A 15,551-nucleotide genomic window follows, 5' to 3' on the forward strand; every position below is an offset into this window, starting at 1 on the left:
CGGGGGGTTGTCATTGCTTGAAGCCTGGTGCATTCCAAAGATGGTTGTGCGTTCATCACCACAATACAATCGAAGACTATTATTCTACTGCAAGGTACCTCTGTCACATGCTGTGCGGATGCTCGAAAAGTCTTCGTTTCTCTCCTTCATGCTTCTCAAATTCTCCCTCCGCCGGAAATATGTCCCGCCCTTGCTTCCGTAAGAACCCCTAAACTGTGCAACATCAAAGAGATATTTGGTGAATACTTCTAAGCATTGCACTTTCTCAGGCAAATAATGTACGCCTCTTCACGTTCTCAACGTGAACAGGTGGAACATCACGACTGGCTCAAGCGAATAAAAAAGAATTGTTCAAACTGAACAAAAGTTTAGGCCTATTTGATTACTGAACGGGACTAGCTTACTGCAAAAGCTGCAGATGCTGACTGCCATAGGAGTGGTGAAGGAGTCACAAGTTCGCGTGTATCAAGAAATTGAAGTGCGAATTACAATTGCAATGTTATCAAGAACTGAACAAGAGCACAACCACCGTCGCGATTGTCTAGAGTGCGGGAGCGGCGCGCTTCTGATACATGTAGTGCCCCCTACCGAAGGAAGTTGGAATGGCATAGTTGCTTCTGGGGATGCACTGCCACGCAGACAGAGCACATCACTCACTGTCATAGACCTGTGTTTTCCTCAGCTTCTCTTTCAGATAATTCTACCCAATGACATGGAAAGCCGGGATACGTGCAAGGCAGCAGAAACTATTCAGTTGGATCTGCAAGTTGCTTCCCCCGGACAACGCGTTTAGTCGATTCTGGATATGCGTCCCCGTCATAAGTAACAAGGCAATATTTTGCGTACAATGCATATAGAACAACATTTACGACTGTTGTCACACGGCGCACTTTGTAACTTGCTCGAACCACACCAGGATAAAATTATCAGCAGCAATTAGGTACATCTAGTACAAACTGGAGATTGAGATTTTCGATGAGGCTTGGGCTAAATTCTGGTCCAGCATTCACCGCGTGACATGCTTATGCAAGAAGCAAAGCACAAAGGCAAAGTGTACAGTCCCTATGCGTGGGCCAGCTTGCTTCGGCGACACGACGCCTGGCATCTGCTCGATTTTTGGTGCCCGACCGGTCACTGCGCTATAACATCAGCGCGTTCGCGATCGCCTCCCACGCTTGCTATCCGTCAAACCAGTTCCTACTCCGCAAATTACCTTCTGGGTGGGCCACAGTTGGTTATGGAGGTCACCAGCGTTTTCCTAAGTTTGTTCACGTGGGAGCGTTGCCATTTAAGGATGTTCGTGTTCCCGATTTTGTTGCTGCCTATATCCTCGTTTCAATCGTCCCCAAACCGAGCGAGCGCAGAGCAGACCTTACTTGTGTATTTCTTTTCCTTTTTTATCAAGGCGAGTCATGGCATGACCACGCAACCACATATAGCACACCGAAAACCGCGCACGCGCGTGACTTGTCCAAATCGTCAGAAAGAAGTGGATGCGCGAGAAGCCTATCTATGACCGTGAGTGTCGAAGTACTGGCCACCTTTCAGCGCTTGCTCAAAACAAATTATGTCATTGCAGTAGGTGGTCCCATATTTCTAAGAAGCGCACCCCTCCGACACTCTCGACCACTGTGACAGGGGCCACACATTTCCAGAACTTGGGCAGGAAAGTCAAGGCATGCTTAGTGACGAATAACGAGATACACAGCCGGCTACCGACCACATCGTCTATACCTTTACACTCATTCAAAGTTCTCGTGCGCCTGCACATATGTCTAGAAAAATGTTTTCCCGTTAACCTACGAACACGCTCGTTCGTACAGGAAAACTGGCGAAAGAAGACACGAAAACTATTTGGTAGGAAAATGGCAGAAAGAGCAAAGAATAGGCTTGGTTTAATAGAGAGGTCACGCGCTGAAAGGTCTGTATTTGCTGTACTGAAAATATTTACGTGATGTTTTTATTGCGTAGTTCTCCGGAGAACTTATCTCCCGACCGGCACATTTGCCGGGACTCCACGCGTAGCTTTACGTATCATCATCATCAGCAGCAGCAGCAGCCTGGCTACGCCAACTGCAGAGCAAAGGCCTCTCCCATACTTTTCCAATTACCGCGGTCATGTGCTAAGTGTGGCCATTTTGCCTCTGCAAGCTTCTTAATCTCACGCGTCCACCTAACTTTCTGCCGCCGCCTAATACGCTTCCCTTGAAATCCAGTCCGTAACCCTTACTGACCACCGCTTATATTCCCTCCTTATTACATGCCCTGCTCATGCCCATTTATCTTTCTTGATTGCAACTAAGATGTCATTCGCTCGCGTTTGTTCCCGCACCCAGTCTGCTCTCTTCTTATCACCCTTAACGTTACACCCATCATTCTTCTTTCCATAGCTCATTGCGTCGTCCTCAATTTAGGTAGAACCCTTTTCGCTTTACGTATATTCAGATTCAATATTTGTGCCTGTACTGTTTTTCGCCAAGTCGGGTGGTGACGCACTATTTGCGACGCGTAAGATTCTTTAAGAGCAAGAAAGCCACTTCTAGCGTATAAGATAGCAACATTATTTCACAAGAATAGCATAAAAACAATATTTCGCAATTAGCTAAAATTTTGCCACAATACTGTTCAATGTCACATTTACTAATGTATTCTCCATTCGTAAAGCAGCGCTTTTGCCGTCATGCAGGACTGATATAATTAGAAAGAGAACCTCGGAAAGGGAACAAAAATGATTTTTATTTGAAGAAGTGTGGCTAAACACACCCCGTAAGCTCTCCCAAATTTTCTTTCTTTAGCGCATGTACCGCAAAAGAATAACAAGCACCAACCTCAATGTCGGGATCGTTATCTGCGGTCACGGGTGGTGTGGGAAGGGTTCTAGTCGGCGACCGGACGCAGGTAGAAACATTGCTATTATAGATGCACCTTAAGACCTGCGAAGAAATAGCTGTGTAAGCAGCTTCTCTAAATTAAATATAACCTTTAGAGAGGTATGCTAATCTGACAACAAAAACACGTAAGACCGCGACGATATATGCGACATTTCAGACCTTTTAGACCCTTTCGTTCGAAGGGCACAATAGTTGCTCGTGTGTTCATAGGTGCTCACATGTTCGAAATATGTCGATCCCGTATTTGGTCTATCATGTGTAAATAAGCTGAATGGGCTACAGTGGTGTTTCCCAAGGTTTGGTTTTGTGCAAAGGACTATACAAGCGAAGGGCAATACAATGAACTTGTTTGTTGTGTGCCAGCTACAAGTACTTCTCTCGAAGACGTTATTTGATCTTTACAATCCCTGGGTGCACATCGTGAGAACGCTCTAAAAACGTAAGTGCTACCTTCCCTATTGTAACGATGCCTTCTGCAAACATGAGCAAACTTTCAGCTACAGTCAAGTGTTCTGAACCTTCCCAGTATAAATTCTTTTCAGTCGACAGTTTGCCTCGGACTAGGCATGATGTGCGAAGGCACTTCAGACTTATCTCAGCTGTACAATTTTCAGCATTTCCAAGTTTGAAGTTGTTAATGTCTAAAACCAACGACGCCAGTAAAACAAAAATGAGGTCACAATAGACGCCCCCCCCCCCCCCCTCTGCCAACAAGTGGCCGTGGCCACTTGAAAAGGTGGTCGTTTTTGAAACGTTTATGCAAATGTGTTTGTGGGTTTCAGCATCGCTGCTGCTGACGAGAAGTTCCTCCTGCTGTCAACAGCGCAAGACTTTGAAGGGACACGAGATCAGAAGACGACCCCACCTCGAGCGCTTACTTTCAACCACTTGTATGCCAAAGAAACACGGCTTCGTATACATTTGCCCACGTGTGTCACAGACGCGTCATTGTACATATGAAACAAGCACTCCTGCGCACTCAAGAAAGCGAGTGCAGGTGCAAACACTCAAGTTCTATTTTTTGTTAAAAACACGGACAGCTTACTAGCACATTGATCTCGAAGTCTGGCAGTCTCGGCTGCTTCAATAATCTTCTGAACCAGCTGTTCATTGTGTTTTTCTAGCACTTCACAGTGTCTGAATTCTGCGGCACAAGCGTTGGAGTAAAATTCCTGACTTCGGTGCTTAGATTCCTGGCCGTATGCTCAACATTAACTTTATGTTCTTTAAGTCTTTCTTTTGTGCTTCTTCCAGTTTGCCCTATATACTTTTCCCCACAGTTCAAAGGTATAGAATGCACCACTGCTTCTGCGCAATAAACAAAGCGGCGCTGGTGAATTATCGTGCAACCTTGCTGCTTTATCGGCTTTTCAGTATTCACGCGTCGGCAAAGGCTTTTCAGTTTTTCCGGGTGAGTGAGCGCAACATTAACTCCAGCTTTGCGCCCTATCTTTTTCAAGCGGTTAGATATGTTGTGCACGCATGGCAGGGCCACCATCCTTCGCTTTTCTTTCGTTTTTGTGTTCTCGCCACCTTGCTCGACATTTATACCCTCGAGCTTCAGGTTCTTCCTCAGTCGTTCCACAACACTTAACACATAACTACTTCAAATTTGAATATAGGTACTACCTACAAATACAAGGGATAAGTATGGGTACGCCTATACCTAGCAGATAGCAGGGCGAAGTCAAGTTTATTGACAACTCCAAGCGAGGGCAAGTGCTTGACGTTATTGTTCTGTGGACACCGGCAAGGAGGAGGGAAGAAATTAATAAAGCGAAATGAGACATCCACCTAATCATAGCAATTGCCACAAAAGAAACCAATACGGGTTCCTCCAAAGAAAAGCCTCCCAGGACGAATGTTTCTTCAACTACGAGGCCTTTCTTTCGAGGAACCCGCACGGGTTTCCTCTGTAGCAATTGCTACGATTAGATGGATGTCTCATTTTCCTTTATGTGAGGATATAGCCAATACAGCCTAGATAATACAGCCTGTGTTCTCGCAGATCTAGTCAGCCATCTAGTCAGCCATTGCGCATTGCTTCAGTATTATTATTTCCGTCGTCTTTGAAGGTGACCACCATCTACCACTTGACCAGGATATTTGAAATTTTTATCGCATGAGGAATCGCCCAACACGAGGCAAGTAAAGCGAAAACAATGCTGGCAAACTTCAGTCAAGGATTTAGACACCTGGAGCGCCATAACATAAAGCTATTCAAAACTCTTGACGTCAAATTTACGCAACCACAGACGCAAGCATCGGATCATAAACCACGGCGCTGTGTGAGCAACTAGATAAAGCGCCCTCCTGATTTATAGGAGGTCTGTTTGGTTTCCTTTCAAAACGAGTAAGATTGGCTACAATGAGCGGCTTTTCTTGTTTGATTGGCTTACAACAAATAACCGATAAAGATGGTGGCGCTGGCGAGTGCGATTGGTCCCACTTCCCTTTCCCTTACTTTTCTTGCGGGGGCTGGTCGAAAATCACAGCAGCGCGCAAAGCAGTGTTAAAATGCTGCCAGAACCAGAACGATTACTCAACAAAGTAGCGTTAGCAAAGAAATGTCGTACATGTGCCAAAAAGTCTCGATAACCTTATACTGTGATGCCAAATATTTTGGTATACGCAAGAAAGCCCACGCTCCCTGGAAGCTCCGGGCAGCTACTACCACAGGGATCGGAGGGCAGCCATCGCCTATCCCTTCCGGAACGGGGAAGTCTTCGGCTATTCAGAAAAAATCTGTTTTGTTCTACATATTAAGACGCTTTTAGCGCGCGCACGTCCCTTTGACGCGATGAGTTTTCGCGATTTAATGACGGCGCATGACAGACAGGCAAACTTTGTGCAGCCCGAAATAGTTTGACATGTTTTTTATCGCAAATGGTGAAAAAGGCATCGAATGAGAAATCATTTTTCTTTCGTTTAGTCTAATCATGCATAATCAGTGCGCACATATCATATTGCATGGGGCGTTTTCGCTCTTTTATTGACGTCGCGTTGCAGACAGGCGCGGTGGGTGGTGGCTCGAAGATTTTCTGACGAATCGTGGATGGCTCATTGCAGAGTTAAAATCGGAAAGTTTCTAATAGCTTTACGCTAAACGCCCGTGAACAGCAACATGAAGATTGCCTGCGTGGAAAAAGTTACAGCGGTCCGCGATTCGCAGGTCCTCTAAGATTCAGTCGCACCTACCACGGTGGCTGGTGTTACTTAACGGAGGTTCACTATTACTCGTTTTCGAAGGTATAAGAAAGCACAACTCAAAGGTCTCCTCAGGCAATACAAGAGCTGCTTCTCGTCATCACTGGTTATTAGACGATCCTTAGCAACTGGTTTCATCAGATCGTTGAGCGATATAACACAGAACTATACCAATCTGTTTTATTCCAATCTTCTGACCTCACATTTACGTAACCATCTACGCAAGCACTCGACGGTAACCCGCAGCGGTGTTGGAAAACTCCAATCAAACACATTGCTCAATTATAGTAGGTCCTTCTTTCTTGCTTTCAAAGGGAATAGCACTGCTAACATTAGGCAGATATTCTGATAGAACTGGCTGACAAGGCCACGCGCACACTCAAGTGAAGGGGGTTTCGCTGAGGCCGAATCAGCACCGTGAAAGAGGATAACCGGATGAAGACGGTGGTGCCGGCGTCTGGCGTTTGGTCCATTTCCCTTCTTTTAGCTTGCGGTGGCTGGACGAAAATGGCGGCGTCGTCAAATGAAGGTTAAAAACGGCGCCAGAACGAATCCTCAGCTAAGAAGAGGTGACAGGGATAGGTTGTTCAGGTGCCAAAAGGAATCAATAAGGTTATACTGCTATAGAAAAGTTTCTGTTATACGCAAACAAATTCATGCTCCCTGGCAGCTTAGAGTAGGAAGCGCCAGAGCAATCAGCGGTCAGCCATCATATATTCCTTTCGGAACACGGCAGTGTCCGGCTATTGAGAAAAAAATTCACCATTGTTCTGCATGTAATGACAAAAACGGGCGGCAGCACAAGACGAAGAAGACGGTTGTTGTTCGCGATCGCCCCGCTCGGCCGTTGCCTCTCACTGTGCACTCATATAAAACCCCGAGCGCATTTAACCTTAAAGGCGTACTACGAATTGGTGGAGCACACTGGTTCCACTTTTCATCCTGGATCTCCCTACCCGGACTCTACCTCGAGCCTTGGCAATGCCTGCCGACGTGCAACAGCAAAGTGTTACCGCAGCACCGGCGGCCGCCTGCTCCGGAGTAGAAATACAGTGAGGCCCTGTCATTTTCAATGTCACTGACGAGCACGACGTCGAGGACTGGCTCACTTCGTATGAGAGGGTAAACGTCCTGACTTGCCTTTCAGACGCTGGACTGCAGTTTTATTTGAAGAAGTGCCACTTTGCCGCCCGCCGGCTTACCATCTTGGGTTATGTTGTCAGCAAGGACGATGTCCTTCCCGACCCTGCAGAGCTTCGTGCCATCGCTGAGTTCCCCAGGCCGTCTATGCTGAAAGAACTGCGTAGCTGTAGAGGCCTGTTTTTGCACTTTCGCCAATTCGTGCCTAATTTCGCGTCCATAATCGCCCCCTTCACGCAGCTGCTTGCCAACAGCCAATGCATCTCGGCATGGTCTACCGCTTGGGTTGACGCGTTCGCCACATTACGCCATCTTTTGATCATCATCATCATCATCATCATCATCATCATCATCATCATCATCCTGGTTACGCCCACTGCAGGGCAAAGGCCTCTCAAATACTTCTCCAACAACCTCGGTCATCTTTTGATATCCCAAACTATTCTACGCCACTTTGACCTGGACGCTCCCACCGAAATCGACATGGACTCAAGTGGAGTAGGCCTCGGCGCTATTCTTGCCCCGCGTACGTCTGGCCTCGACGAGTACGTCGTCTCTTACGCCAGCCCCACTCTCACCAAAGCGGAGACGAACTATTCGGTCACCGAAAAAGAATGTCTTGTAACCCTTTGGGCAATCACCAAGTTTCTACCTTACGTATATGGCCATTCATTTGACGTCGTCACCTATCACCACGTAGTGTGCTGGTTGTCGTCATTAAAAGGCCCATCTTGCCCCCTAGGTTGTTGGGTAATGCGTCTACAAGACTATGAAATCCGTCTTCTCTACCGGTCAGGCAGTAAGCATTTGGATGCCGACGCTCTTTCGCCGTCACCACTCCCCGATGAACATGGTGCTCCGTCTATCTCCAGCTAAGATTATTCGCCTCTTACATTCACCGACATGCCAGCAGAGCAACGCCGGGATATTTGTATAGCCTCTCTTCTAGAGTATGTATCTCAACCGTCACCACGCACCACCAGCTTCTCGCTTCGGCGCACTGGTCGTCACTTTGCCATCCACGAAAGGCTCCTGCACCACCGCAACTACCTACCTGATGGCCGTAAATGGTTGCTAGTGATTCCTCGCATTCTACGTTCTGTCATATGTGCCTCTTTTCACACATATCCGCAATACACCAATGACTGTGTACTAAAGACGTACGCACGCTTTTGACTTCGATACTATTGGCGAGGAAGGCACCCCTTCGTTAAGTAGTACGTCCGCTCGTGTTCAATGTCCCAACGCCGCAAGAGCCCTTCTCAAAGGTAACAGGGCAGCTCCAACTATTGTCTTGCCCCTCCTGGCCTTTCGACCGTATCGGCATTGATTTGTTCGGCCAATTTGTACGGATTTACCGTACACCAGAATGGCCACCGCTGTGTCGTCCTCGCCGTGGACCACCTCACGCGCTACGCCGAAACTTCAGCGGTCCAAAAGCCACAGCACGTGAAGTCGGCTTGTTCATCCTTCGCAACCCTGTTCTTCGACGCAGTGCGCATCGCGAGATAATGAGTGACCATGGTCATTCATTCCTCTCCGAAACTGTACAAGCCCTCCATCGCGAATGCAACCTTCTTCATAGATCTAAAAGCGCCTAGCAATCACAAGGCGCTTCAGTCACCTTCAGTCATACATACCAAAGTGGTATGACGGAACGCTTTAATCGTACTCTCGGCGACATACTCACCACGTACGGCTCCGCTGACGACACAATCTGGGACCGCATCTTTTCCTTTGTTATGTATGCTTACAATAGCGCCACTAAGTCTGCCATGGGATTCCCTCCCTTCTGTCTTCTTTATGGTCGCAAACCTTCCTCGTATGTGGACACGTCTCTTTTGTATCGCCCCGACGCTTCAGAACCTACGACTATATCTGAAGCCGCCACTTATGCCGAAGAATGTCGTCAGATAGCACGCTCTCTTACCGCGCAAGACAAAGGCTTCCAGAAACATGGCCTGGACGCAGGCTGGTGTTTTCCGTCATATTCACCTGGAACGCTACTATGGCTCCGCGTTCCCTCATATACTCCCGGCCTTTTTACAAAATTCAACTCAAAAAATCACGGCCCTTACCGGTTTTATGACAGAGGTTCCCGGACAGCTACGTCATTGAGCCTATTCAGCCATCTACGGACCATTCGCGTTGCGGACGCGAAACTGGTCATGTCGACCGACTGAAGCCGCACTACGACCAACCAGTGCTGCCTGTTTCATAGGTCACCAGGATGGGTCCTTTTTCACCAGGAATGATTGCAGTGACAAATGCGGGTGCTAGCAGAAGACGAAGAGAAGACGGTTGCTGTTGTCGGCGCTCGCGCTCGCCCCGCTTGGCAGTGGCCTCTATTCATATAAAACGGTGAGCGCATTAAAGCTCAAACACCGCAAGACCACCAGGTCAAAGACACTTTCCTAGGGACAATAAAAGCCGACGACTGCCGAACATCAGTGAGCTGACATGGAGCTAAGAGGAAGCCTTGTTGCCTTCTTGGAAGGGAAGATGGACTTTCTCCTAAAGGTATTTAGGCACCGATTTTTGTCGTTTTCATTGCAGAAAAGCGAAATATTCTTCGCCCCTACGCACCAAATACCTTCTGGTTGTGCTTTTGAAACGGCGGCCAGAAGTTCTGCATGCCCTTCATGATGACCAAATCACACGGCATCTGGGTTTCTCCCGTACACCCAGGAGGTTCCAGGAGAAGTAATACTGGCCATGCCTCAACGCCGACGTCACTCATTACTTCAATATGTACCGCAGCTTGCTAAGATGTAAGATACTAACGACAAAGCCAGCGGAATTCCTACAGTTAACACAGCCTCTTTCGCGACTATTTCCGCAGATCGGAATAAACTTACTTGGACGCTTTCCGACGTCATCACCTGGAAACAAGTGAACCGGGGTGGCCAGCAGCCACCGTACGCGCTGTGTGGAAACGAAAGCCCCGCCCACAGGTAGTGTAGTGTAAGTAGCCAGACTCGTAGCCGACAACAATTCGCTGCGACATGGCGCGCCAGAACTCCCCATTACTACCACGGAACTGGTTTTACAGCGGAGCTTACTCAAGCTATCCTCCAGTAACGACACGCAAGTGACCGCGCGACAACTGCTTACCACCAGCTGACGAAATAAATTTCGGAGAGGCTAAAGAAGACCTCGCCGACATATTGCCAATGCACGTCGACGTCGAACACAGAACGTGGGGGGCGGCCTTCCGTGAGTATCCTTCGCCTAAAAGACGGCACTGCAAGAAACTACGCAGGTCACACCATTCAAGTTAGTTTACGGAAGGAAGCCGATGACGATTCTCGACACCATGCTGCCGCACGTCACCGATGAAGAGAATCTCAATGACGTCGTCTATCTGTCAAGCGCATGAGAAGCGTGACGACTCACCGGCCTCCGCATGAAGAACCAGCAAAGGATTAACAGCTGACACAAAAATATTCTATGACGCTACATGGAATACGAATTTGGTGGCAGTGTTTGGGTTTGGACCCCGATTCGCAGAAAGAACTTCGTGAAAATGCTATAACGGGCGCTACAAGATCACCCGGTGTATATGCGCCCTGTATTATGAGTTCCGGCCGGACCACATTACCCAGTAAAGGTGGTGTCAGTCGCGATATGAAGTAGTCCATGTTGTGCACATTAAGCTTTTGCACCATCGATAACGAAATAGGGGACTTTGTACTTTGTTTGTTAGTTAGTTTTCTTTACTACATGTGCTTTAGTTTTCACTCTCGTGTGTTTGGCAACTGCACTATGCTTTTTATGAGGTGCGCATAGACACGTGTACTAATTTATCCGTTTTCCAGGGACTGCATTTTGCCCGCTAAGTTATCGATAAGCACAAGGGGCACCTGCACGATTTCTAACTTGCTTGAAGGTGGTGCCTGTCGCAATATCAAGTATCCATGTTATGCACATTAGGCCTTTCCACCATCGATAACGAAATAGCGGACTTTGTTCTTTGTTTGTTAGTTAGTTTTCTTTACTATGTGTACTTTAGTTTTCGCTCTCGTGTTTTTGGCAACTGCACTATGCTTTTTATGAGGTGCGCATAGACACGTGTACTAATTTATCCGTTTTCCAGGGTCCGCATTTCGCCCGCTAAGTTATCGCTAAGCACAAGCGGCACCTGCACGATTTGTAACTTGCTTGAATGGTATCGTTGATATTACCTGTTGTGTATGTTCTCGCTGGACTTTGAGTAATTACATTGTATACGCGAGATAAGCATTTAGTACTTTCTGGTAAGCACGTGGGCGACATAGATAAGAATGGAACGGTCGACGAATCAAGTATAGAAATCTACACACTTCGCCCGCAGATCCGATTTCGACGATCTGCGACTGTGCTCGCCACTATCGCTGAACTTGAGGGGACACTTTTCTTTTTGCTGGGCACGAGTTGGCCAGATTACGAGTTAAAGGTTCGCTAAATATTCGACAGTCATACTTTTGGTAGTGCGTCAGTCTACGTCGTCACGGCAACGTGTCAATCTGCGATAATTGATTGTAGGCTTATTGTTACCTTTTAAAAAACCAGCCTGTAATTGGCACCAAGCAACGACAAGGGCTTTTGCATACATTCAATATTCAGTTAAGCAGTTCTTCATGGTGTACCAGGACGCGTAGCAAAGAGAGATATGGCTATTTAGCAAACAGCTCAGCTAGCAACTCAGTTTACAAGGTGCAGACAAGCTCAATTTTTACTAGCAAGTTGACAGTCTGCACAAACACATTTGGACACGGCAATGAGGCGATAGAGAACAGTCGCCCAAATTAGGTCGGTGGCTCTGCGCAGCCCCGAACATCAATTCTTTATTATAAGATTGTGTATTCAAGAATATTCCGAATCTCGTTTCCAAGGTCTGGCTTCAGCGAGCAAAAATATGTTTGCACAAGATGGCACCCTCCCTTTATAAGAAGTGAATGTCGGCTCCAAATGAACTTTGTAACGAGTGACGCTCTTCCCTGTCTCACATTCTCAATTCATCTTGTTTCGCGTTCCATGGCGCCATCAAAACTATCAATTAAGTAGTACATGCACCGTTATTCTTGTTTAACTCAATTTCCTGTTATACCTGAAAAAGTTCCCCAAGTATTTGTATCCGTTGCAACATTCCACATGATAAAGGAAATAGATCAACTGGTGTTTCACAGGTTTAGAATATTTTACATTTCTTTTAGCAAAGCAACAAATAAGTGAAACTGCGTTTAAGTGAAACAGTAACTGCGATTCGCTGCAGTGTTTGTGATATTTTTACCTAGTATACATAACATCCTTCCACACACCTGCAGCTGTAACTTTGTTTAACCCTGTCTCTGGTAGCTCAACTATATGACTCATCACACAAAAATATTCCCAAGTCCAAAAAAGAAATCTAAATATTAGTGCGTGCCATCGAATGTGCCTTTTTTAGTTACTTCCTCAACTCTGACCTTGGCTAAAATACCGGCCCTCAGCATGAGAAAATTTTGTAATTACAATACCTCTAGGCTTCGTGGTTCTCTACTTAGCACACCTGGTAGTCAAATTCTCGCTATTGTAAAAGTTATTTCTTCGGTTTAGGTAAGCCCCTATATTTTTATGTATATAGAAATGCATCTTAAAAACCCACAACGACATGATCAAAGGGAATTCACTTCTAGATATCTTGTAGGCAATGACACGATGGCACTAAAAAACTTGTTAAAGTGGCAGTTAAGGGCCAGGGCACGCTTCCCGTCCTGTGCAAAAGGCGCACTGAGTTCACGGCCTCTGTGATTTTCAAGGTAAAATTATTCAGTGGAAATTGTATATATATATAGCAAGTCTCAATTGCACAATCTAAAAAACGTTTCTTGCGAAAAAGAAATTTATTGAGCAGCCGACACACACTACCGGAAAAACAGTTTGGGACCTCATAGCCCTAAATCATGGTTAGCGTCTAACACTAAGGTTACACCAACATAGCCGCGAACAACATTATATTCTTCGGCAAATGGAAAAGGTAGCTAGGCAAAGGACAAAAGGTCCATTCACTTCATGCCAAGTAAATTTTCGCGGAAGTGGGAATAATGTAGCTATCAAAGTGCATGAACTAAAACGTCAAATCATTTTGGGAGACGGTAGCAAACATGTTCTTTTGCCGATTTTGTTCGCGCACCAACTCCATCGCCTAATAAATGCTACAATAAACTAAGCAATCGCTCACTTCTTCGACTACGCTGAAAAGCTGAAGTTTCGTATTCGGATTCTCGTTACTGACGATAGCGCACCGAGTGCGACAAAACGAGAAATCTTCTCTATATTACAAGATCCAAAACATCAATTACACCTAACTTCTAAACCAAAGTGCCTAAAAGTGTCCAAATGGAATGTTCTTATCAACGTTTGTAGCAATTTCCCTAGGTGCGGCAGGAAATCAACGGCTCAGCTGCTCTGGAACTGATATTTAGCAGAGAGGCCACTCTCGCTTTTCTGACTCAGTTGCTTCTGGATAGAAATATTCACAATGCGATTTTACTCTGCGTCTGAAGAGGAAAAGTTTTTCGTTCGTTTCTTTCATTAGTATCACTATCCTTAGTATCATTAGCAGTATGCTGCTAGCTTCCATAAGAAAGTACCAAACACAAATCCTGACTTATTGGCAGCTCAAATATCTTGTTGACGTGCTGAGCTTGTGGAGAAAGGCTTTCATATTTCATTAACTACGTATTGGCGCATCTGAAACCAAAAATGCATTGATAAAAACACCCTAAACTACGTATTTCGTATCTCATCAGTTGGAATAAATTGTTCGGTCATGCACATATTTCATTATATTCCATGAGAAGTTGTTCCGCCTTAAGTGCAAACCTCTGAAGAATTTTTTTCGCTTACGTATTTCACCTCAAGTAAACGATATGAAAATGTGTGCTCACGGCCGCGTTTGCCACGTCCGCGCTTCCTTATCATTGTGCGCGCAGGTTACCTCAACCAAAGCCCACATTCCAGGAAGTCCTCCTCCGGCCCCCGCCTGGAAGCGGAGGACTCGCTGTCCGCTCTTTTTCGCGAACACGGCGACCATGGATGTCCTGGGCTGCTTGCCGCCTTTAATACCATTTGGCACATCGGGTGTCGTTGCGAACACGCTCATGTAGTTGTTCATGATGAGGCCTGGTACTGAAGCCTTCTTGCTTCCAAACCTGCATGCGGGACAATGCGCGCGTTTTACCGTCTTACTTTGTGCTTCGCTGCGCACTTTGAGTGGAAGGCCAATCACCCTTACTCTCGTTCAGCCTATCTTTCACCGCAAAGCGAAAAGATCAGCAAACTGTTTCCGCTTACTGCTCAAAAAATGGCTGTGGCTTAGCTAAGATTAAGCCCAGGATGCGAAGCATACTAGCCTTTATTTTAGTTGTTGAACCACTGTGAACCTGGTGTTAGCCTGGTGAACTGCTGTTGCTTGGGTATATTTGGTTCGGCTAGACGAAGAAACAACTCATGCGTTACTCTTCTTCGCCTTCAAGAGTGGAACGCGACAGCGTTCCCGTCGACCCGTCAAGGGGTGTAAGACAATGGGCTACAGCGCAGCGACTACGCGCCCCACATTGGACGCGGTGAGCGTCGAGCAACGCAGCGTTCGGCGCGGCAACGAAATGTGCGCCTGAGCGAATTGCGGCGAATTGCGAATTGCGGCGAATTGCGGCAAAAGCGAATTGCGGCGTCGCTTTCGTTTCTCGAAAGAAATAGTGCGTTGGATGTACAAAGAATTGGACCCCATCATCGGTGCCAGTTAGCCACTGGAATGTTGTTGCTGGCTCTTGAAAAGTGTGCCACTGCTCCCATCGTTTCTTTTCTCTTTTTTCTTATCGTTGTGCGCGACACCACCTAGCGACGACGCAGAGAAACTCATAGTTATAAATTGTAGTAGCCACACCCACTACTATATAAATACCTGTTTAAGCTTGAGAAGAAAAGGGTACATTTTTTATATAAAGATTTCAATGAGTGGAAAACCAGAAACATTTGGTTTTGTAATATAATGTCTGCAAGCAGACGACAAACAACGGCAGTAAACTTCGGGGGGGGTTCACCGCTTGCTGATTGGCTGCTCTCTCCGCCCAGTTATCAGAAATTTTGCATACTGCCACTTTGTGACGTTGCACCAACCGAACAGAAAGCGTATCACACAATGATCTCCGATCGCGCCCCTGATAGAACCATCGATAACTTTCGAGAAACTTCCGATACATGCAGGTGCGTCCTGCGCTGTGCGATAACATTTGATAGGTGGGGAAACCTGGTCGCCCGATAGAGATATACAAGCACACGTGTCAGTAC

The 15,551-nt window shown here is 46.5% G+C and overlaps 1 protein-coding gene across 2 annotated transcripts in view; it reads right to left on the reverse strand.

Moving 5' to 3' along the window:
* The window catches only part of LOC135899042 (scoloptoxin SSD14-like), a 126,942-nt gene that overhangs the window by 7,161 nt on the left and 104,230 nt on the right, over positions 1–15,551 (reverse strand). The window contains exons 11-12 of one of the 2 annotated variants that reach the window (XM_065428288.2): positions 14,200–14,413; positions 2,829–2,933 (exon numbers count right to left, since the gene is read on the reverse strand). In XM_065428288.2, coding sequence (XP_065284360.1) covers positions 2,829–2,933; positions 14,200–14,413 — 319 coding nt within the window. The remainder of the gene's footprint in view (positions 1–2,828; positions 2,934–14,199; positions 14,414–15,551) is intronic. The other variant, XM_065428289.2, reaches the window with a different exon arrangement.

The sequence above is a fragment of the Dermacentor albipictus genome, chromosome 7, assembly GCF_038994185.2.
Source record: "Dermacentor albipictus isolate Rhodes 1998 colony chromosome 7, USDA_Dalb.pri_finalv2, whole genome shotgun sequence".
Lineage (NCBI taxonomy): Eukaryota > Metazoa > Arthropoda > Arachnida > Ixodida > Ixodidae > Dermacentor > Dermacentor albipictus.